General features: G+C 34.7%; 1 protein-coding gene across 6 annotated transcripts in view; it reads right to left on the bottom strand.

Moving 5' to 3' along the window:
* Window positions 1–25,689, bottom strand: part of LOC111003014 (protein-L-histidine N-pros-methyltransferase) — a 64,005-nt gene that overhangs the window by 22,191 nt on the left and 16,125 nt on the right. For all 6 annotated transcript variants that reach the window (XM_022273347.2, XM_022273342.2, XM_022273343.2 and 3 more), the window contains one exon: window positions 19,790–19,980. In XM_022273347.2, the coding sequence (XP_022129039.2) occupies window positions 19,790–19,980 (191 nt within the window). The remainder of the gene's footprint in view (window positions 1–19,789; window positions 19,981–25,689) is intronic.

Below are 25,689 nucleotides of genomic sequence, written 5' to 3'. Positions count from 1 at the left end.
TCTCATACACTAAGGTGCTCAATGCCAGAAACGTTTGTATTAAAATTGTTTTCGTCGATTATTCGCGACGATTCGCCAATGCTGCGCCTGTGCGTCAAGGCCGCTTGCAAAGTCCTTACATAATTCAGATTCTTATACTGGATTCCATATCTTATTTACTAGGCAATATATGTATGAAGTAGGGAAATCCATCAAACGATAAAGTCGAATACATATTTTATATTTAAAGTGATCCTATTTTGTGTTCAAATCGTTTACCGGTAAATATGCAAATATGTACTTAAATTACTAAATTATAATTGAATAATACGTACCTACGAGACGAATAATATATTTTTTTTAATTTTCAAGAAAAAAAAACTATTTTTTTATAAATTTCTAACAGTGTATCCATATCTATCAAAAAAGTCTCTTAGCAAAGGTTTCCTCTGACCCTTTTACTGTTTTCTATATTTTGAGACTCTTCTCCAGTTGTACCCTGCTGTTAGTTTCAGTTCCTCCTCCCATCTCTTGCCTTGTCGGCCACTTCTTCGTTTTCCGACTCTAGGGTACGTGCCATTCAGTCAATATTTTGCTCCAAAATAAATATCAAATATAATTAGTTGAAAGAAGGTAAATTAAAAAAAACGTTGTTAATCGCCTATCGGGTAGGGCATTGTTAAGCGAATAAGAATTTTTTTAAATTACTAGTGAAAAATAAAAATTGTAGTTGCATGTGTATTATTTTTATTGTATTTTTTGTAAAATTTATGTTCAATTGTCATCTATTTTTGAATAGATAAATTGTCGACTGTAGAAAATGAAGTGTATATTATGGAGGTGTACTTTTATAAATATGTAAATCATTAATATCTTTAATTCAGAATTGTTCCATGTGCCTCGTACGAAAACTTAACTGATTTTATTTAACCGAAACGATTTTCTTTTTCTTTGAAATATTAAGTTGTAGTTTGTTCAATGTTTAATTTTAGTTTCCTTATTTTATTATCTAGTTATATTTTATTTTACCGTACATACGTAACTGACTTATGCCTTGTTTCGTAAATTTTGTTTAAAAATATAATCTGTTTTTGCTTTGTATTTTGTCTGAGTGTTTTCTTTTATAATAGTAGACATGTTTTATATTTTTATTTATTTATAAGTTATCTTCCAGCTGTAAGATAACTTATAAATAAATAAAATAGGCCGCGGCGAAAAGGCGACTATCGTCTGTTAGGATTTCTCTTTTTAAAATCTTTTATAACCCATTGTCACCGGCGTGTTGTAATCCACCATGAAATAAGAGTCCACAATGAGCTACTGTTACGTCTTGAATAATTACATGTTTTATCTCGCTGTCAACACTTTTAGCACCATCATTCGTCAAGTTTCTTAATTTATGACCATTATGCTCTAAAACAAGCTTGCAATGCCAGGTCATTCACATTAAGACACCTTGTTTTTATATATTGGCTACATAGATTTATTTATAATTACTTTTAGGTTGAGATTTATTAAATGTAAAAGGTGAAATTGAAAATTTGTATCTTTCTGCTACCGTAAGTACTACTACAACTACGTAAAGTTTATTATTTCGTTTATTCACAGCATGGAATTAAGATTCTACATATAGACATACACCGACCATCCATAATAGTAATTTATTTGAAAGAATATATACACAAATATGATGGTAGTACAATCTAAACTACGTATATTATTTTGGCCAACAAAATTGAATTTTATCTACTTTAATTGATTTTTATTTTTCTAAGTTTTATAAATTTTTGACCTTTATATTACGTATTCTATCTTCATATGTACTATTCATATCATATATACATAATTTTTTGTTATATAAAATACCAGTCGGCTTAGGAGTTATAAATAATAAAGACACCACCGCACATGCAGTCAGACAAATTGGCCTTTGACGTGTCCCACACTGCACACTCGCAAGTGTAACCTAAGCCTCACCAAAGCCATAACATAATTAAAAATGAGTTAAGACTCGATCCGGCTGCTTTGTTTCGCGCATAATGTTTCACTTGTACGCGTCGCACAACGCAATTCCTAACGCGACGGCTCTTAATTCTGTCAAAGGTTTTTTATAAACCTTTTGTATTAATCCCTTTCGGCTCCGGTAGCTATTCTCGGAAGGTTTAGACGAATTTCTTTGACTGGATTTTGTTAATCAAGCGTCCGATTTCCAATGCCAATTTACCTTGAAACTAAATCGCCTCGGTTATTAGAATTAATTATTAACGTATGCGCTTGGTATATTTTAAGTTCATCATTACTTAGTGTTAAAAAGTTTTGACGTTTGAGGTAATAAAAATTTAATAGCCCCAGTGAACAATAGCATTGCGGTTGCAATGTTGGGGCGTTTAAATAAGTATGAAAAGGATTAACTCCGGCTTGTTGACGGACTGAGCTGATCAGGTTTCGCGAGGGACCGTGTCCACGTCGCCGAAATGTAATTCTCCACGGATCATACATCGATTCTGCCACAAGTGTACTTAAATTGAGACGTGTGCAAAACGAACCTTAAGCTTTAGCTGACGATATGTAATAAAATCTAATATTATAAATAATCCTTATATTAAGAATAATCCTAACAATAATTTTAATAATAAGAGAGACTATTTGATTAATTTTTTGGTTGATAAAAATAAATATATATTTCTAGGCATTTACATGAATTGTGATCGGTTATTTATAAGTCATAAATAGTTATTTACCAACATATTTATAAGAGAGTCGAGGGAATCAAAGGAATGATGAAGAAATGAATCAACTGCCATGGATTAAAATTTAGCCCTAATGAAGAGGTAATCACCGGAAACTGAAACCTATTTTGAGGCTAAAGACAAATCGTACTATATTTTATTTTATAAAAATGGTATCCCAAAATTGTTTAACCGCTATCTTCGAAGTATCGCTCCATTAATATTAAAAAATCTAATCAATTTCTATCAAAAAAATGAAGTTTTCAGTTATCTTCTTGTCAATGACTTTAAATGAACTTTTGTAGAATAATAGGAAATCATTAATAGCGTATTGTTTTATACGCCTTATCGTAAAGCGCAATAAAACTATACGTACACACCTAAGCTGTCTAGTGATTTCTATACACTATTAATCTCTCTGACAATCTGTCGTCTCTTCCAATGCATTCCTGATACGACCCATTGTGTGTTATAAACACAGTATGAAAATTATAATTCCAACTTTGAATTAAGTAACATTAGAAAGTGTTAATACTCATCAAATGAAATGAGGAATTGTGGGATGGGAAAGTGTGAATTCTGTCTTTGTATTTAATTATTACTCATATGAGTATATACATATATATTTTTTTTCTTATAGAACAGGGGGCAAACGGGCAGTAGGCTCACCTTAAGTGATACCGCCGCCTATGGACACTCTCAATGCCAGAGGGCTCGCGAGTGCGTTACCGGCCTTTTAATACATACCTTTTAGTATTTTATGTACGTCCTCTTTTAATACACACTGGTCACATATTACATACGTATATATAAATACAATAATTATGTTAATTTCCTTTTAAGAATTATATATACATATATGAAATAGATAGCGCACTCAAGCCCACACATTTGTGCAAAAAGAGTATATCAAATGCACCGCCGCGTTATTAATCAACAAACACACTTTTGACTTTGCAAACGCTAATCACGCATTCTAATTTTCTTTCCATATAATTTGTGTGAAAAAAAGTGTTCGTGATTATTTAGTTGTATTAATAATTTATACGTCGAATGCATCAGTAAGTGGTCAGCCGGGGCTCCATCTTCGTTAATTAGTTTTTTGTCGGCGGGGCGGGCCGCTCGGCATCAAATTACGATGAGTCGGCCATTCGGCTACCGGCGCCGTAGTGATAATAATTACACACTCGTTACTACTGTGCTGCTGTTGCGCAGTCTAGCTCTACGTGACCACGAATCACGATTTGAGTGAAATTGTTTTGACAGATTTAAAAGATTAGATTCAAATTAATAGTCGATTAATATTAAATTGGTTTTTTTTTGTCGAAAGCTGCGTAGGCATGTTAGAGACATTTTTAAGATTTTAATACGAAATAGATAAGTGTTATGCGCTGTTGGAGTTTTGATCGCTTTAAAATGGTGGCTCAGCATTTTATTAATTAACGAACGGGTTTCGCTCTGTGGTATTTCAATTACTTATTTTTTTATATAACAGTATTCAATGAATTTATAATTTGTATTATTTTTGTTTCATGTCAATATTTTGTCAAACACACCGAATGAAAATTTCACTCGTCGTTCAAAGAGACAAACTGTCAATATTTTATTTGAAAAACTACTTACTAGTTTAGTATATATACCTCATATTATTTTATTAAACATGTTTATTGATATAATCTATCAATATTGTCATAGGAAAGGTGGATCAGAGTAAGTACACTACGATAAATTCCATCGATAAAATCGGCGACGACGCAAAGGTAATTTCGTAGCGTAACTTGGTAGCGAGGCGACGCGTGCGCATTTCACTTGAGATGCCGCTCGGAAATAATCGTCATCCACTCAATATAGATGGTAATCAACTATTATTATTGTTAATGTAATTTTTTTGAACGTGAATCGGAGCTCAATGTATCGTGTATAAAGGAATTATCTTCTCTAATAGGAACACTAAGAGGAGTGAAACTTTCAAAATAAATTAGGTTTGGATGGTATTTCTAAGAATTTAAATATGAATTACCTTATTAGGTAGTCAAGGGTCACGATTTTAATAAATACAATTCTTCTACGATTTACATATAGATTCTGTTATGCCTATGGTAAGACGAATAAGAATATCTATAAAGAATATAATATTATATTTTTGTTAAATTTTTTAATATTATTATATAAAAAAATAAAACTACAATTATATTGTTTATATTCATTTATATAATGATAAGAATATCAGTAAGATATTAGTTCACTAACCCCCGATCCTAATTGTCTGTTATTCACGTATGCAATATAGATGTTTGAAATAAATTTTACCTAGTTATAGTATTTTATGGCTACCCCTTCGGGAAAAAGGCGTGAATATATAGAATTCATAAATAAAATAGTATCCAGACATCATATTTTAGTACTTTTAATTACAGAAGTATCCGCAAAACTTAACTGAAATCAACTAGATGGATTTCTATACTTCATATTTTCTATTCGAGATCTTCCAATCATCATTAGCGTCACCCACACCATCCTCACCATATCCAGGTTGGATGGGTTTTATTACCTACTTGTTGTTGTCATCTAGTCACTCGTGTGTACATTTCGTTATCTGTTGCTGTCTCGCTCCAACGCTTTTTGGGTATAAATGATTGTGAGAGTGCAAATAGCCTCTGCCTATCCGATGACTCTACATAAAGAATGGTAAGTAATTATATTAATAAAAAAAAGTTATGCTGCAGCCCCATTTCTGTATCAACTTCGTGACCATTTATTTTTTCAAACAGGCTAGGTGCCTTCTGTGCATGCCGATGCGCGATGCTCTTCTTCATAGTACGAGTTGTAAATACGCTTGTTTCTGATAGAGGACAAGTCTTTTTAATGTATTATAATATATATGGTTGCAGCTCCTTACAAACGTTGTGTAAAAAAAAAACTTGGCGATTAATAAGAGTGGCGGTGAGTTTATTGCCAGTTCTTCTCTTCCGTTCTACGCCCTTGATTTGAGAACTTGCAGTAAATGTAAAATTTATATTTCTTTTATTTTTGACGTTCATATGTGTACATTATTCTACCAATATGAATAAATGATTTTTGAATTTATATAAACTTTGGTGTTCAGGACTTTGGTTCGATACTACGACTTCATCAGCTGAGAGTCGCATGATGAAGACTGCTTTATTATTATAAAACACCGATAAAACTGCAGCTGAATACTATTTATCAGTGAGAACTTGAGTCGGCATAAAAGCTTTACGATTTGAAGGTTTAATGATTAAATTACTAACACATGGGATGGCTACCGGTTTCATTGTTGCAGGTATTCATATTGCCAGATTGGGCTTCTGACTAATTACTTACAGCTAGGGCTGAACATTCAACTTTCATTTATTATAACTGAAATGTTATTATTAAAACATTATTAATTAATAATTACATTTCTTGTGTTAGTATAAATAAATAAAAAAATGTGCAATGTATGATCCCTTTTATCGTAAAAGCCTATTTCATTTTTACCTATCACGTTGTCTAGAGCAATATTGGCCTAGCGATTTCAGCATGCTCCTCTCATACTTGAGGTTGTAGCTTCAATCCCCGGCTTTTACTTTTTTGCCTTGAGCAACATTTATCCAGTTTTCCCCTGTTAACTTAAACAGCTCGAACTGGTGTTAATCAGCCGTAAATACGTAAATCAAGTTCCATGTGTTTGATCAATTTTATGTAAGTACTAGCTGACCTGGCAAACGTCGTCTTGCCAAACTACTACCTTTAACTCAGCGCCATCTGTTAGAATTGTATCAAATAATAAACAAATGTTAATGTTATCGTAATTTTAGTAAGGATGCCTATTTTTTTGAAAATGAAATATAGCCTATGTCACTCAGGAATGATGTAGCTTTCCAACAGTGAAAGAATTTTTCAAATCTGCCAAGTAGTTTCGGAGCCTATTCAATTCATACAAACAAACAAACAAAAAATCAAACCTTTCCTCTTTATAATATTAGTATAGATAAAGTTCAACTGTCAAACATGACAGTTTACAAAAAAATACCTATATTAGCAGTTGGAGTTATACCTAATGATTCATATGCTAATGACAATATCATATATCAATCAATATTTATTTTTTAATAAATAAATTCAAATTAGCAATAAAACGCGTGAAATAAAAATAGACTGTATTCGAGAATTTACTATAAGAAGAATTACAGTCACTTTGTGATATTATATTTAATATAAATACACGATCTCCGACGAGTGTAATACTATTGTCTAACCTTTCTCCGCTTTCCTTATTTCATGTACCCAAGCTTCATATCCGCTGTTTTTCTTCCCACTTAATTCCACTTCCCATTCCAAGTAAGGAGCCAAAACGCGAGTTTAAAGCAAAAACAGAGACAACCCTATACTCATAATGCGTAGTGACTATAGCATAAGTTGTACGTGAGGCGATGTAACACGATCGTTAATTAAAAACGAAGGCCATCACTAGATTAGTTGAACTAAAAAGGCCCGCCGAAACACCTCGATTCGTCACGAGGCACCTTTATTTTTATTTGAACGAACCCTTTGTTAGACTTAGTCGAATTTGCCTTAAAAATAACTAATTAAGAAATGTTCGAGCTGCCGTTAAAATTTTTTGCGGCTTTATAACCGCGGTCGTCCGAATTCAAATTTTATTGTGATTAAAGGTATTTCATTAGCGGGCTATAGTTTTAGGAATTCATTATTAAAATAACAGCATCAATACAGTCGCATTTAGAAACCTAAATTTTTTATAAAAACAAACTAAAATCTTAATTGAGACAATATTTATTATTTTGTAAAAAATAAAAAAAAAACGCACGGCGAATTGTATTCTTTGAGTTGTATAATAATGGAGTGACAGAAAACATCGTGAGGAAACCGGCTGTGTGTGTGAATGTGTCAGGCACAAGAGGCTGATCATCTACTTAATATACAAATGTTCATGAAACAGATATAGAAATCTGAGCACTAAAGGGGTTGTGGCACCACCAGCTGCCCACTGAAGTATTTCCGAACCAATTCGACTTAGAGTCCTTCAATTCTTGAAAGGCCGACAACGCACTTGCGAGCCTTCTAGTAATGTGATTGACGTTGCCCGTTTGCCAGCTATTACATAAAAAAATAGCGCCACTGACTTATTTACGTATTTTAACACGAACATCAGTCAAAAAATTAATACCACAATTTTTTAAATTGCCAGTACCTATATATATATAGTATATTTACAGTACTTGGTTATTACCTTGTACATTGCGAAGTTCATAAATATTTAAGGCAAATAAATATATCTAATTATCTTGAAACATCCCGCAGTGATTCTACCGTATCTTAATCGGTTTAGACACGAAGCTGCGAATGTCACAAACAATGTCTTCTGTTACTAACATCTGTGCATATTAATTTACTTTCAATATATTTTTTTATTATTTTATTAATACGCTCCACGGGGATCCTTTGACTGTGGATCATATTGCCAAGCAAGCCCTCGACTAGGATTCTTAAGGCGAAAGGAAACGTCGCCGCCTAAAACACACTGAGAACGTAGCCTCATTGTAGAGGCGAAAGAAGCTGAAATGATCTGGAGTGAAATTAAGAGAGCAGATCAGGACCTAATAGGCTGGTTTTCTACGCTGGATACCCTCTGTCCCACTTGGGGGACATAGGACTTTAAATCAAATCATCATTTGAAACTTTATATATTTTGATGATATAAATTTTAATCGTGACTTGACCTGCTCTAGTATGGAGACAAATTTTTTGGTTCTAAGTTCACAGGGTACGTTTCCAACACCTCTCAGTTTTATTTAGAATATGTTTATTACTCAGTTGTTGCATAGTTTGTACAATGAAGATGTTTGTAGCCACAAGTTAAGTGCGGTGCTGAATTATGTTTAACGAGGCCGACTACTCGAAGACCACAGACAGCGTCACAAATTTATTTTTAACGGATTTGTGGTGTATCTATACTTTTCATCACTGCTTAATCACAATATGATAAAAAGAGAAGTAAAGAGATATTAGACAATAGCTTGAAACTGGCATTAAATGCATAATACGGAGTACAACATACAAAAAAGCTTTCCACGCTTTTTAATACCCGCCTATGTTGTATAAAGAGGTGTATTGCCAAATTTGATATACCACATGTATATCTTAGAAAAAAGTTTCATAAAAAATAATTTCAAAATAATAAAAGTTTTTTTTTATGAGTGCGGAAATTAATTGCCGTATAGTGTTGTAATTTAGTCAAAGCATCCAAGTCAGTAAATCAAAATAATAACAAAGTTAAAAAGATGGTGGAAAATCAGCCCATCCCGCACCCAACTCTGATTTATACGGGTAATTTTCCAGACCGTTACGGCGAGCAACCTACGATTTTTCTTCGCGCGCACTTAATTACATAATTTTCATACAACTTTTAAATTCATGTCCATTATTTTTTTGTCCTGTCATTCGTAATTATTTTCGACGAACGTTACACAATCCCCTGATTAACTTCTCCTTGAGACTGCGCAAGAACCTTTGACTTCAGATTTATCCTCTCATTAAAGATTCGAGCTCGGTTAACCGTAATTAATTATTATTAAATATAATTTTAAACAAATAAAACGAGTCAGGATTAAATTAATATCAGAGACCGCTGCCAGCACCCCGGCGTTCCGTATTAATTTCTGTCATGGCTTTAATTGCCCACCTCGCGCTAAGCTTTTTAATAAATTCGAGGACAGACAACCGAGCTTGGCGCGGCCAAAAAATGCCCAGGCAGGTCGCGCTCGGCACAAAAAGAACGGATTTTAATTTATAAGAGACAGGACAAACGATTAATAATTTATTTGTATCCTTCGTTCCCAGTGAGAGGGTCCGAGCGTTAAAAACAACCGTTAAAACCGGTGACTTTGTATAGCTCGCGTTTAGGCCGAAATGCCAATTGCGGGTAGACACAAGTATACAGCGAGTCGGAATGTCGTTTTAAAAAACTCGGCAAATAAATCGCGTCGCACGCACCGGGTAACCAAAAAAACGTCTGCTATATTCGATTCTTTAATGTGATTTTTAAAAAATAGAGGCAAACGGAGGCTGGCTTCGATTGAAAATGAATGAGGGTGAGCGCGATAGTGGAAATTAGCATTGAGGTAGGATCCAGAAGCGGCCTTTGTGCGATCATATCGAGGTGTATTCTTTGCGCTTTTTACTGCGCGGGCGCGACGCGCGACGACCGGCACGGCTTTGCTGCCCTTATTACGGATCTGTCGCTTTTTTGTTGTAAATAATTACGGCAGCGCACGGCAATCACTTGGCAGTTCTTTGGATGACAAACGGATCCTTACGATTATACAACTTTAGCCAAATTTTCGAAAGCAGACGTAACCAATTTTACTCATGTTATTTTAGTTATAGAACTAGCATATAGGGCGCCAGCCTCTTTTGCATTTTATAGGAAGCATTCATTTCTCATTAATTTATTCTTTCGTTACAGTGTTCTTCTCCCATCTTTGGCGAGACAGTCAGTCTCTTGTACAGAGACTATTTCAGCGCAGAGGAATCAGTCACCCAGGTATGCGTGGCTGTGGCTTCCCAACGAACAGAAATCCCCGGATCAGTAAGGTCGTGAACCCTGCGAAATGCCCAGGAAACCTTTGAACTTCTAGAAGGAGTAAGGCTTTCTCAATTACCCAGAACCTCACGAGTGATACACCAGCAACAGGTTCCTTTACAGGAACAGAGAGGTTAGAGATTATTCTTCGAAGCTATAGAGTATACCAATTAAACGGCCATCAGATGTGACCATTAAGCGGATCAAGTTGTGATTAAGGATTACGCACCACCAATAATAAAGGCAACAATTGAATGCAGATGAGGGTGAGAAGGACGCGGCTCCGATCGACATTTGTATGCGATATCTAAGCAGACAATTGGATGCCGGCGCGAGCCTTCGCGCTAATGGTACATTATCGGACGATCGCGAGCTTGAAAAGTGGAGACCGCCTCGGACTAGCGAGCTACGTAATAAATACGATACATTTAGCCACCAAACACTTAACACAATACCATTCATTTTACTATTGTTTGTATGTGGTCTTTAGCTAAACGCCGCCTCTTATAAATGCAGTTCAAGCGATAGTATACAAACTGTACACAAAAACCCGTGCTTACAATGTAATATCAGCTTTCACACTGATATATACAAAAATAAATGGATTTATGTCAATAGGTATATAGGTGCTTTTTACGAAAGTCTAAATTCGATTTTAAAAAAAAGTTTTTTTACATTAATTATTATGCTTTACCTATTCGCTCTAACCATTCATTGGAGGTCGAAGGTGTTGCCATCACCAATTTTATACCTAAATTGTACCTTATTATACGTTTGTAGTAAAACTACACTAAAAGTAGAAAAAACTGAAATATTGACTATTAAAAGCTAACTTCAGAGTGTCGGTTATTTGTGACGATTTGCGTGCGCATCGTAAAAATTTACTCTCATCACTTTTCCCTAACGCGCAAAAGAAGTATAACTTCAAAAATAGACTCCATCATCCAGATCCCCCCAAATATGACACGTTGATAACCTTTATTTTTAAGTGGGTTAAAACTTACAAATACATGTAATAATCAGACGTGATTCGTAAAACCTTTATAACCGATAATTAATTTCAATCTGACGGTTAAAATTCACGAAGGTATATTCAACATAATCGCATTGTAATTGATGTGAGCTGCATTTATTATGAAACTAATTATCTGCCCCGGATCTGCATTTATTAACATATATAAAGTATATATGTATTAAGTGCACAGACAAAATTTCTATATATATTTAGACTAAAAACAAAAAGGTTAGTAGAGGCCTTTGGTGCTTGTTACGAAATAATAATTCAGGAATCGTGATGGGACTTTTGAATTATTTGCACTAACAAAAAAATATGTGTGTACTTATGTACACGCGTTAAAAATTATACTTCTTTGACGTTATAAGATCAAAATGTTTTCAAAAAATTTATCTTTGGCCTTATTCTACATTTGAAGAGAAAACGACACCAACAAAGAAAAACTAAAATGTTGACTATAACTAACTTCAGGGCGGTTTTGTGACGGTATGCGCGCGAATCGTAAAAAATACTCTAATAATTTTTCTCTAACGCGCCAAACGCAGTATAACTTAAGGCATATTAATTCCAACATTATATTATTCAAAAAAAATCAACAGACAGACATAACTTACTAAGAATTTAACTCGATCGCCGAGCAGACAATTAAAAATGTATTTGCGAGAAACGCAATTAAAAAAGGTCATTGCAATTAATTTGTCCAGATTTAAGAACAGCCCGTGCATAAATTACAAGACATACATATAATAAAACTGTGCGTCATAAAGTATTATGATTTAACATCTGTTTATACAGTAATTTTAGGACCTTACAACGTATTTAGAACGTATAGTAAACTAAGGCATCGATGTTTTTCAATTCAATTCAAGCCGTGATACAAACGATTAATAATTTAAATTATATTCTTAATTAACTATTTCAATAATTTATACTTAAAGAATTAAAGTCGTGCCCTACTCAGAGTGAATGTATTTTAGAAACGTTGCCAGGTTTCGTTTCAGTGTGACTGGACGAAACAAAACGTGTTGCGAGTCTGTGATTGGTCGAAATAAGTCACAATTAATCTACAATTGTCTTTTGTTTTTTTCATCCATTCATTCCAGATTAGTCTCTGAATGCTATCTTAGTGGTATGAGAATACGTTTTAGGTTTACTCACCATGTTTTAAAAAAAGAAAATTCTAAATCTATATAATGAGTCACCTTTCATTAAAAATAATTTTTCACAAATTTTTAGACAAGAAAGTCGCGATTATCCGCTAGTATAATTTGTATTGCAAAAGCTATACTTTATAGCTTTTAAGGCTTGATATTTCGTTAAATTATCAGATAGGCATAATTATACGTGATTTAACGTGCGCGTTAACAAAATTACTGCCAAAGGTTAATTACGTTGCGAATGAAAACTGTTTTATTGTACAACTATTAGCAGTTTCTCTTCATCATTAACGTATGTACATGGATTAAATTCAATGCATTGAAAAAAAACTATTTTTTTCATACATGTCGTCTAAATAATGACGACTCGTTGTTAGTACTAGCTATTTTGCTAATAGTAAATCATCCTATTTTAAGGATCCGAAACGAATTCTAAATTCCATATGACATATGATATTTCTAAGGCTATTAAAGTTCCATACAACTGTTAGGTCAAAGACTATAACGGACACCAAAGCCTCCTTCGAAGGCTTGGAGAGTGTATTTTTGCGGGACCAAAACAGTTTATTTTTGGGTGGTAAAGGTCGAAGCAGCAGTAACAAGGTGAAGAACCCCTTGGACGGTGGGCTGACAAGTGGTGGAGAAGATTGGGAGAAAAATGCTGAAGATGGAGAGCGATGAAGCTAATTGGAGAAAGCCTATACTGTATAAGAAGTGCTTAGTAGATGCAACCTGTGTAGGGTCTTAGCGCTATAAGGATTTTAAAATAGCAAAAAGGTTAGTCGACATAGACATAGACATAAGCTATTCAAAGGCGGAACGCTGCATCTAACTTTCTCTTCTTGGAACCTTGCCTTAAGGTAGGTACTCTTTTTCATAATAAATATTATTTTAGTTTTTAGTTTTAGGTTCATTGATCTAGTATATATATTTTGTATAGGTAGTATATTATAATATCAATTACCTAAATTTGCTATATAATAAAATAATTATGTATTAACCAGAGTGGTCCAGGAAGCCGTTCGTGACGTTATTAACTCCCCTTAAACAAAATATCCGGGATATTAATCAATGCGCCTATAGTTATGACTCAATGAGCTCGCATCGGTCATATTGACTTTTCCGGTGTAAATCTTCAAATTAATTTACATTTAATCAATTTCTATTGAGATTTATTGTTTTCTGTCACTATGCTTAACTCTAAATAATGTTCAACTGTTTAGCTTTACGCTTGGTATTTATTTATAAGTTTAAAAAACAACGTGTATTCTAAAATATTCTATATATATTATAATCTCTATACAAGAAAATATGACATCACAAATTTTACACACATACTAGAACATAAGCAAGCTAGCAAGGGAAAAGAATAACAAGCAGTGACAAAATAAAAACAAAAACTATACAAACTTATACCTCATTAAGAGCATGAAAAACAATGTAATCTTTATCAATATATGATATCATAGACATCCATAAAGTTTGTAGTGAATTTGGAAGTAAAGACATACATACTCTAGATGACATATTGGTTTTTCACGTAAACGTAATTTTTTTGCATGTTTTTTATGCATTTAATGAGTTCCTTCTTTTTCTATACTCATCTAATGCTATGTGATAATAAGATAATAAGTCCATAGACACGCTCTATTCTTTTTTAATTTTAGTACTATTATTAAGTCGAAATAGTGCGGAAATATTGTTGATTAAAAATGGTTTGTGACGATACACGTATATACCTACCAAAAACCCTACTAGTACTAAAAAAGTATGTTCAAAGACAATCTATTAATGGAATAGGTCTATTGCTTCTTTATCTAACGTCAGCTAATGGCTAAAGATAGCGGATTTCGATAAAAATAGGGGTTAATTGGAAATCTCGATATTGCTTCAACATTTAAAAACGAGTAAATAGAAATACACTGAAACCTTCTGAAAATGTCATTAATTTTTTACTTTTATTGAACTGTCGACTATTTGTTAGTATCTATAGTAATAATTATATAATTATTTCTTATTGGTTATGCATTCTTGTCGATTTAGGATCATCTGTTAGGAGAGGACTTTGTTTTGGTTAATAAATAAATATAATGTTCGGATAGTACTTAGAACTTTTGGGTTCTTGCTTGAAAAGTTCGTCAATGAACTCTCAATAGATATGAAAGTAATATATTCATATTTTACGTTTGGAGAGTTTAAACAAATTTTAAGTATTAGTAGTCACTATAATGAATGAAGATGGATGAGTCTTAGGGAGAAGAGTCTAGTATGACTCTTGCATATCAGAAATGTATTGGATTTTGACACATACTCTAGATGACATATTGGTTTTTCACGTAAACGTAATTTTTTTGCATGTTTTTTATGCATTTAATGAGTTCCTTCTTTTTCTATACTCATCTAATGCTATGTGATAATAAGATATATAAATAGTTCGTGCGTCGAGTCTCGATTCTGAATGGCCTTAAGGCTTGAACAGTGCTCAAATCGGTCAACTAGCCCTAGTTTAAATTAAATTGTTGGAAGAACTGTCGCTCATATGCATTTAAAAAAAATATATATTGTGGGTTGAAGCCTACTGTATCGATTGATAAAATCAAAAAAGATAAAAGCAATACCAATTTCCCAAAAAAAAAATTACCATCGAACCGTAGATTAGACATAAATTACAAATTCGCTCCAAAACGGTTTATGCGATTTATTTTAATCTTACACGTATTATTAGGTATAGCATATATTATTATTTTGATAAAAAAAAATTTGTATTAATTCGTTTCCTGGGCATGGAAAGTAATAAAAGGTAAATAAACTCAAGCGCAATGGGCTTCCCTCCGCAATTTCACACCCGCGAGCCCTGCATGCGGCTTGTCTTCAGTCCACCTCAACGCTTTGCGACGGGAGGACTACGCTTGTGTGTCGAAGCCAATAATAATTAAATATTTGCGTATTTTAGTTTTTACCCGCGAATTTTTTTAGAAATGCCAAAATATAAAAAGAAATATCAAGTGAGGCGAGGACATGAACTTCGGAAATTATTGTATGTTATAAGTATATGTATATAAGTACCTACCCAAACAAAACTCAAATTTAGAGTTGTCAAGTTTCAAGTGCAACTTGTACAACCAAGTAAAATAAGTTGCTGACCCTGATACCTGATGGAATCTGAAAGTGGGTACTGGATCTCGAGGATGGTAAGCAGTAGACATACCGTCATTGAGCTCGTTCTAATCAACTCAGCGAGACGATACTAGAAATGTGACTAAATGAACCTGATGATGGACTCCGAAGGTGGGTACTGGGTCTCGAGGATGGCAAGCAGTAAACATACCGTCATTGAGCTCGTTGTAATCAGCTCAGCGAGCCGATACTAGAAATGTGACTATATGAACCTGATGATGGACTCCGAAGGTGGGTACAGAGTCTCGAGGATGATAAGCATTAGACATACCATCATTGAGCTCGTTGTAATCAGCTTAGCGAAACGATACTAGAAATGTGACTATATGAACCTGATGATGGACTCCGAAGGTGGATACTGAGTCTCGAGGATGGTAAACAGTAGACATACCGTCATTGAGCTCGTTGTAATCAGCTCAGCGAGACGATACAAGAAATTTGACTATATGAACCTGATAATGGTCTCCGAAGGTGGGGACCGGATCTCGAGGATGGTAAGCAGTAGACATGCCGTCATTGAGCTCGTTGTAATCAGCTCAGCAAGACGATACTAGAAATGTGACTATATGAACCTGATGATGAACTCCGAAGGTGGGTACTGGATCTCGAGGATGGTAAGCAGTAGACATACCGTCATTGAGCTCGTTGTAATCAGCTTAGCGAAACGATACTAGAAATGTGTTTATATGAACCTGATGATGGACTCCGAAGGTGGATACTGAGTCTCGAGGATGGTAAACAGTAGACATACTGTCATTGAGCTCGTTGTAATCAGCTCAGCGAGACGATACAAGAAATTTTACTATATGAACCTGATAATGGTCTCCGAAGGTGGGGACCGGATCTCGAGGATGGTAAACAGTAGACATACCGTCATTGAGCTCGTTGTAATCAGCTCAGCGAGACGATACAAGAAATTTGACTATATGAACCTGATAATGGTCTCCGAAGGTGGGGACCGGATCTCGAGGATGGTAAGCAGTAGACCTGCCGTCATTGAGCTCGTTGTAATCAGCTCAGCGAGACGATACTAGAAATGTGTTATATGAACCTGATGGTGGACTCCGATGGTGGGTACTGGGTCTGATTGACTCTGATTTCATTTTCGGGCTTAGATATAACATGCTGCACTCGTAGGTTATCCTCGAGATCCAGTACCCACCTTCGGAGTCCATTATCAGGTTCATATAGTCACATTTCTAGTATCGTCTCGCTGAGCTGATTACAAGGAGCTCAATGACGGTATGTCTACTGCTTACCATCCTCGAGACCCAGTACCCACCTTCGGAGTCCATCATCAGGTTCATATAGTCACATTTCTTGTATCGTCTCGCTGAGCTGATTACAACGAGCTCAATGACGGTATGTCTACTGCTTATCATCCTCGAGACCGAGTACCCACCTTCGGAGTCCATCATCAGGTTCATATACTCACATTTCTAGTATCGTTTCGCTGAGCTGATTACAACGAGCTCAATGACGGTATGTCTACTGCTTACCATCCTCGAGACCTAGTACCCACCTTCGGAGTCCATCATCAGGTTCATATAGTCACATTTCTTGTATCGTCTCGCTGAGCTGATTACAACGAGCTCAATGACGGTATGTCTGCTGCTTACCATCCTCGAGATCCACTACTCACCTTCGGAGTCCATCATCAGGTTCATATAGTCACATTTCTAGTATCGTTTCGCTGAGCTGATTACAACGAGCTCAATGACGGTATGTCTACTGCTTACCATCCTCGAGATCCAGTACCAACCATCAGAGTCCATCGTCAGCTGATGATGATGACTCGGTTTCGGTATTTTAGCAATACTGACATTAAAAAGTTTTAACCTCAGAACGATATATATTACAGAATATTAAACATGTAAAAAAATCATCTATGTACTAGTTAAATAATTGGCAGCCACCATTTTTTCTAGACCAATATTTATTTATAAATTTTTATATTTAGCTAATAATTGGTTTCGTATTCACGTAGTTTTGTTAGACTATTCACTATTTTGTTAGACTAGATGGCGTTAGTAAATTATTGTTTGTAGTAGAGGTCAAATCCTCAAAGTCATCGGCGTATGTTAGAGTCTTAAAGACTACATGCAATTCATTTTAGGTTTTTTATTGTTGTTTGGCAAGCAACCTGTCATGTATGCGTTTTCAAGCTTGAGCAGTGATGTCTCAAGCTTTCGACTATCTTTCCTGAGGCCGAAGGTTCGAGTCCTGGCTGTAAACCAATGGACTTTTCATAGTTTGTGCGCATTTAACTCTAGTTCATTTTTATTGATTAGAGCGATAGCACTGCCCAGGTCTTAATGTCAGGTTGCGTTGTCGGCAATTTAAGAATTGGTAAGCTCTATTCTTGAACGACCCCAACGACCACTCAAATTGGTCCAGTGAAGACGTCAAAAGAAAGAAGAAGAAAAAAAGTCGATGGTTTGTGTAAGCACAGAAGGCGAATTACCTACTTGGCTACTAGAAATGATCGCGGAACAGATGCAGAAATCTGAGATTTAATTTAATTTTTGAAGGTGCTAATACTTCTCATTGCAGTTGCACAGTGGCGAGCTCAAGCCGATCAGCGCCAAGTGATAAATAAAGCGTTCGTAATTGAGAGACGGAAGCAGTCAATGAGTAAATCTCATCCGTCAATTTGTTTAAATTATTTATTAGTGGTCGGCTATAGACACCCGCACGGCGATCTTTACAACGTTCACAGACCACTCCGGATACTAGTGTTGTACCATACTAATTAACTATCGATATAATCTCAAAAGTTATCGATGCTTATAGTAAAAATATTTTTCCCTAGACACGCAAAATAAAGTAATTTACATAAAAATTAAAGAAACATACACTTAGGTATAATAAAAAGATCTAGAGGCAATTAAGTGGTTTCAACGGCTATGACTAAATGGCTGACGGCTTGCAAGTAGGTTGCCGGCCTTCCAAGTATTAGTACGCATTTTTCCTGAAGGACCCTGATTCATCACTTCAGCGCTACAACCATAAATGAGCTGTGACCTCAGTGCGCATACGTTTATTTTGTACACTAAATATCGATCTCCTAGATCAGCCTTTAAAAAAAGTCCACTTTGGGATGAAGATAGCAAGCTTAAGAAATACTGCTCTCAGATATAGGTATAGGCTAAAATATCAGTTCTTTTTAAAGGAAGTATCACAATAAGTAGAAGGATATATAAAATGTTTGTACAAATCGCCTAACAGTGTTTCATATAAATCAACAAAACCTAAGCATCCTTACACAATGTTCAATAACAGCAGACCAATGCGAGCTACAATCCTTAACAAATAATTTAATAAAAACCATCGTTCCAGCAAGCAAGGAATCCGATTAATTATCGATATGACGATGGCAACACTAGTGACGACTGGAATTAGTTAATTTGTGCAGATACGACACAATGGATGAGGAAATAATACACTCATACATAAATATACTACAGGCTTTGTAATTGGCGTAATTGGACGAATCTGGACGAACTTAATAATGCCCCATTGTCGTGATTCAAATGGCTATTCATCGTTTGTGAAAGAAATCATTCGTCAGTTTTAAATTCAAATACAGGTCATACTAATACGAAGATCCGATAAATCCAAATTAAAACATATAACATAGAAAGTTTAAAGATTTTGATTGCTGTACAAAATAATATAATAATAATTATGACGAAAATATTGTATGTACGACACGAAAGTTGCAGATTGTTAAAATACGTTTTGCGTCATAATCGATACGACTTATTGCAGCTTATAGTGATGGGAAAAGTTCAAGGCAAGAGACGGGCTGGATTGGACCGGCATCACATCCCAAGATACCCGGCATTTCAAGTTATTAACAGCCAACCTTTAGCAATAAAGTGGCACCAGAAAAAGAAGAGGAATATGAAGCAAAAGCTGAAACAAACGCAAAAATGTTTCTGCACCTTTTGGAGGGACGTGAACTTGCAAATACAAAGTGATTTTTGAAGAAATAAATTAAAATCCTTCACCAATCAAAGCTTCAAAAATCTAAACTAAAACACTTAAACATGATGATGTTTCCATTTATAACTGTCCAGATAACATGGTTCAAAGTCTTCAGTTAATTTGTATAATCACTTACCCATTGATATCTGTTGTAGTCCAGAAGTGTCTCAAGAAGGACTTGGCTAGGATGTACCAGACCTGGGTCCAGACCCAGGACGACTTGTCGATGGAGGTGGAAAGGAACTCCTGTGTCTCCTTATCTGGATGCAGCTGCACGAACTTCTCTTGAAGATCAGGCGACAGCTTGCTCTTGTCTACTTGGTACCACTGAAATCGTTACCATAAACATGAGTTTTCTACAACAGAACGAAACTACTTATGTATATATAATTATAAAAATTTGTAACTATATATGTTTGAGCGTAAATTTTGTAAAGAATCCATAAATATTAAGCTTCCAATATTATTTTAGGAGATATTTTGTATGTATAAGCCATACTATTGTCTTTTATTAACATAGCTTTTACATATTTAATGAAAACACTTTTTTACCGGATTGAAGCTATATATTATTGTAAACTTATAATTATTTAACATAATTTTAAATTTATGCGACGTTTCCCGTGCTTTACAGCGTGCGTGGTCACCGTACTACAACGTACGTATTATTGTAAAAGTTTATAATAATACAAACGAACAAAAATCATTTATTCATATAGGTAACATAATGTACACTTATGAACGTCAAAAAAAAGAAATATACATTAAATAATTCTAATTTTACATTTACTGCCAGTTCTCAAATCAAGGGCGTAGATTGGAAGAGAAGAACTGGGCTACATAGCTTCAATCCGGTAAAAAAGTGTTTTCTTTAAATGTATAAGCCATTATTCTGTGTAAAAGACGAACACAAACATAAATTTACGTTTAAAAGCTACTCGCACATCAAATCTAATAAAAAATATCTAAATGCAAATAAGTTTGTAGTATGAAAGATCGTCACCCGTTGTGTGTTTAAGTCAGCCGCCGTCTTCACAAAGGCAAGCGGCGGCTGTTAATTTCACGCCGCTTCGAATTAACATTTCTTTACGCCAGAGAATAATAACGAATTAAAAAAACATCTCGCCTCAACATATAGCCGTAATGACTTGGCCGAGGGACGCCACGAACTCATCAGGCCGAGTTAATTAATGCCCGATCTGTCTTTGTATTAAAATCGAATCGATGTTGGCTACTGAATAAAAAATTGATAAGTTCCAGTTTTCTCGGGAATTGTAAATTAATGATGCTGACGTCAGATTCTGTTATTTAATCTTGAGTTAATCTAGGTTGATGACCAGTAATCATGGTAATTAATATTACGTTCTGGAACGGACCAAAGGGAAGGAGAAGAGGCCCTAACAAAGGTGGATAGAAGAAATGCAAGCGTTAGCGAGAAGCGAATAGAGAAAAACAGCCATAGACAAAGAGATTGAGAAAAATCTATTGAAGGCCCGTGAAGGGCTTCCGATTAACAATACTGAATGAAGCTAGTATATTAAGATAACAAGAGTTGAAAAATGTAGATCACACACACTCTCAATGCCAGAGCGTTCGCGAGTGCGTTACCGGCCTTTAAAGAATGGGTACGCTCTTTTCTTGAAAGACCCGAAGTCGATTTGGTTCGGAAATACTTCAGAAGTTAGCTAGTTCCACAGTTGTCGTACGCGGCAAAAACTGTCTTGCACGTTATGGACCGATGCCATACTGCCATGAATGTATATGATTAACATTTAATTTCGAAAACAATAAATACACCATTAACTAGATCAGTAGACACATTCTTAATAAATATTTAATACCGATACCGAATCACATTGGTGATTATGCAATGCGCCGTCTTTGCATTTAAAATTACCTGCATCGGAATTACGGGATTCGACGAGGCGAATACTCCAGACAGAATACAAATTGTGGAAAATTTTTGAATGCCTAAGTCATTCATAATATTCACTGTGTAGAGCGATCTAATTTTTTATTATTCGAATTTCAATGAGATAAAACGGTATTAGTATGACTAAGGGCCTGTTTCACAATGTATGGATAAAGTGTCAAATAGCTATGCAACACATAAATTATTCGAAAGATAAAAAAGTTCCAAATAAGATACTTCGAATTTCATGACGCATAGCGCTATCTGACAGTCGTGAAACGCAAAAATACTATTTATCCTACCAATAAGTAATAAATAGCTTATTTGGAACTTATCCGGACATTGTGAAACAGTCCCTAAGTGTTACAAAATTATACTTGACTTAGCCCATGACGTGGTAGATGGAGACTTTTAATCGTGTTAAACACACTAATGATACAAAAGATATACAAATATGACTTCCGTGTTTTTGTTTTTGAACAGTATTTATGTAGAACAGTGGCACCCGGCTGGATTATTTATGAGAATCGTGTTTAGGATTCAATTTCAGCTCGTGTAACATTTGCATGAAAAACAATTTCCTCATTTTAAAAAACTACCTGTTAAGAGACAAATTGCGATTGATTTATTCAAAAGAGTATTGAGAACAAACTCGTGTTATTTTTATGTGGGTTATCGATTGCGCGATTTGGTCAAATGGGTTTTAAAATTTATAGAGTAATAATATTGCTAAGTAAACAGCAGAGAGCTGTGTTGGCCGAATGGTTTCAACGTGAGACTCATCCCTGGGAGCGTAGGTTCGATCCGCGACTGTGCACCAATTGACTTTGACAATTGTCTATGTGTTGAGACTCAAACATACGTTGAAAAGATCGTGAGAAAACCGGTATGCCTTGTGCCTAAAGAAGACTGTGTGTGTCACAGAAGGTTGACCAAGGAACAGATACAGAAATCTGAGGCCCAAACCTAAATGGTCATAGCGCGATTAGTATATGTATATTACGAATTAAACAAAGTTCACGACAATGGCATATATGTAATCGGAGAGTAGAAAATCTCCATTGCAAAAGTCTCTTAACATTTGTTTTTTTAGTAAGCAACAAAAGAGAGGATATCAGCGCCATGCCTTTCGCTAATACTGATGCGAATTAACACAGATTAAAAAAAACATATAATAAATGCATCAAGGTTTATTTCCTTGTCATTCGCTAGTCCCTTTGAGTATGATCATTATCCTAAGATGACTCGTTAGCGCGAAGGTCAACCGAGGTACACTGACAGAATGGATGGATGCAAAGGCTTTATGCGTCGTTCATTCACCCCACTAATGAATCAAAGCGCATATTGTCAATACCGAGTAACTAAACGAGCACAAAGCCAGATTAATTCCCATTTAAATGTGTGAAATAAGTGAAGTGCGGCCTAATGACTGCGATATTGTGACTTGTAACTCATAATTCTTAAAGGGCAATTTTACAATTTGTCACGTCGAATTGGAATTTATCGTTATATTGCTACTTAACAGTCAGAGACGTGTCAATTTTGCTCTTATCAAGAGTTCTGTGCGTTTCTCTCACGCTTATTGAGCTTAAGAATTGGTGAACTTATAAAACTAAAGCGTAAGATGTTTTGAGGGTATACTTCTTTTGGCGCGATGGAGAAAAATGATGAGAGTGAATTTTTACGATGCGCGCGCACACCAACACCTAAATTCAACATCGTAAAGTTCGGTCTAGGTGGCATGAAAATCGATAACTATGTTCAAGTTGCATATTCTAGTATTTTTATATTTAGAACACGTGTTTCGTAACAGTACAATTAAACAGTGTGAATAAATAGATATTATTTTGGTGTTTTTAAAACAATTTCTTATACGACGATGATAGTATTTACTAATAATTTATTGATTCAAATAAAATCTTTATCATTAATTTTAAAATTTATCGTTAATCACTACTACATTTTAGTAATTTTTTTCCATAGGCCAAAGAAGAATAAATTCTAACGCGTGATCACACACTTTTTTTTTATTTCTTTAATATTATCGATTAAAATAACGATCCGCAATTTATACAGTTTTATGGTGACGAAAGCTCACGACAAACTTACATCAATATTTTTGATATAACCTCGACATTTAGATACAGGTAAAATCCGAGATACAGATAAAATCTTGCTTTCTTTTATATATGACGTTGTTAAGCTCTGACGAAACCGTTGATGTGCTTCCTAACCTCCCATCAAGCTTTCACCAACTTACAATATAAGGTTCTAATTGTATTATGTATATATTTTGTTGAGCAGCTGCAGTGAGCAAGTTGAGCGCGCCGTGCATATACTTCTTTTATGTATTATTGTATTTCTGTGAAATATGTACGTTGTTCAGGGATACAAAATATAAATATTAGTTTGACGTAAGTAATTATTTAGTAATATATTTACAGTTCAGCTGGCTTCTTCAGAGTCCAGGCAATCTGCATTCGACTGATCCCATTTTAATGGAGCGCTGAGCAAACAGGCTCCGAGCCGCTTACGGCCAAATCCACCGGGATCCTATGCGCCACTTAGCTTGAACATACACTGTTACACTGCACATACAGCTTATGTATTTCTTATTACATTTTACCAATAAAAATATTTATAAAAAATCTGTCTACATTATAGACCAGTTAAGTTTATTGTGTTTTTTTATACAGCACCTGTACAAGTTTACAAACGTTTTAGTTATATAAATATAATTCCTGTATCTCATCATATCAAGATGACAGTTTTAGCTTTACCCATTTCTAAACCATTGTCGACTTAAACAACTAACAGTAAGCGCGATTACTCAGGGATCAGAGAATTCATTCGCTCTTCTAAAACTTATAATATACTTAGTGAACGAAATGAAACTTTTTAGCGTGTGAGCGTGAGATTGTTTTGTATATTAAACAGCCCGAAGCGTACCAACTCAATTTAGAATTGAAGTAATAGCCATAAAACAATTGAATTCTAATGATATCCGACAATACTATAGAGCTTATAATTGATTTCTGTTTCCACACGTTAGATTTAAGTCATAGATTAATTATAATACAGATACAAGCAATACTGGAATCTGTGGTTCTGTTTGATAAGTGAATGTAGGTAGCTATAATTATAGAGAATATTAATTATTATTCGATAAAAAACTCCAAAGGAAGATGTTTTTAAATAATAAAGAAACGAACATTGGAACCGAAACCTCGAAAAAATGTAAAAAACTAAAATTAACTACTTAACCAATACCAATTTCTTTCTATTATATAAAAAGCAAACAATGCATTGATTCATAATCGGAAACATGTTATAATATACAAAGAGCAGTAGAAACATGTCATTGACACCTGTGCCAAGTAATACATATAAGAGAAATTAGGTTTAACTACCTCAACCTTTGATGAATCTTGTATTAGACCGAGTTCTTGTGTTATTATTATTTTTGTAAATTTAAAATTTAAAAATAAAATAAAATATTTTGTGAATACAAATACTTAAATTTGTCCAAGACGAAACATTGTATTGTAGTGCGTTTAGCGCTTATAAAATATTTTAGGGTTATTCGTAAAACAGAACAGAACAATATATCTGTAGTTTTAGTCTATGTCATCACGAAGACCCGGGGGTGCAATTGCATAATTGTTTTAAGCTAGTCTTTTAATTGTTCGATCAGGGGTTGAGATTTATTGTACTACGTGACCTCCACCTCTATTTGTATTCATAGTATTTCCGCATCGCCAACGTTTAATCAAAGATTAATACAATTAAAGATCTTCTTTATAGGTAAGATTGGAGTAAATCAAACATTGGACTTCAAACTGAAACATTAAAGCCACGAAAGAAAACCTGTTTAGGGTTAGGCAAGAAAAGATAATACTGTTACGAAGACGGGTCAACTGCAATGTTTTTAGATTTTTCCACTACTTAGAGAACTTTTCAGCAGGCTGAAATATGATTTATGACCGTTTCGGGAGAGGGTCAATCACATATTAGAAAATCGAAATTTACTTAATGTAGCCGTAGTTTTCAGGAGGCTGAAACATTTTTTCAGTCGGTTTCAGAACACGTAGAGACGAATGGTACACTTTTCAGCAGACCCGTTT

Source organism: Pieris rapae, chromosome 4 (genome assembly GCF_905147795.1).
Source record: "Pieris rapae chromosome 4, ilPieRapa1.1, whole genome shotgun sequence".
Classification (NCBI taxonomy): domain Eukaryota; kingdom Metazoa; phylum Arthropoda; class Insecta; order Lepidoptera; family Pieridae; genus Pieris; species Pieris rapae.
Note: the sequence above shows the minus strand (reverse complement) of the source record. Positions and strands in the feature narration are given on the sequence as shown.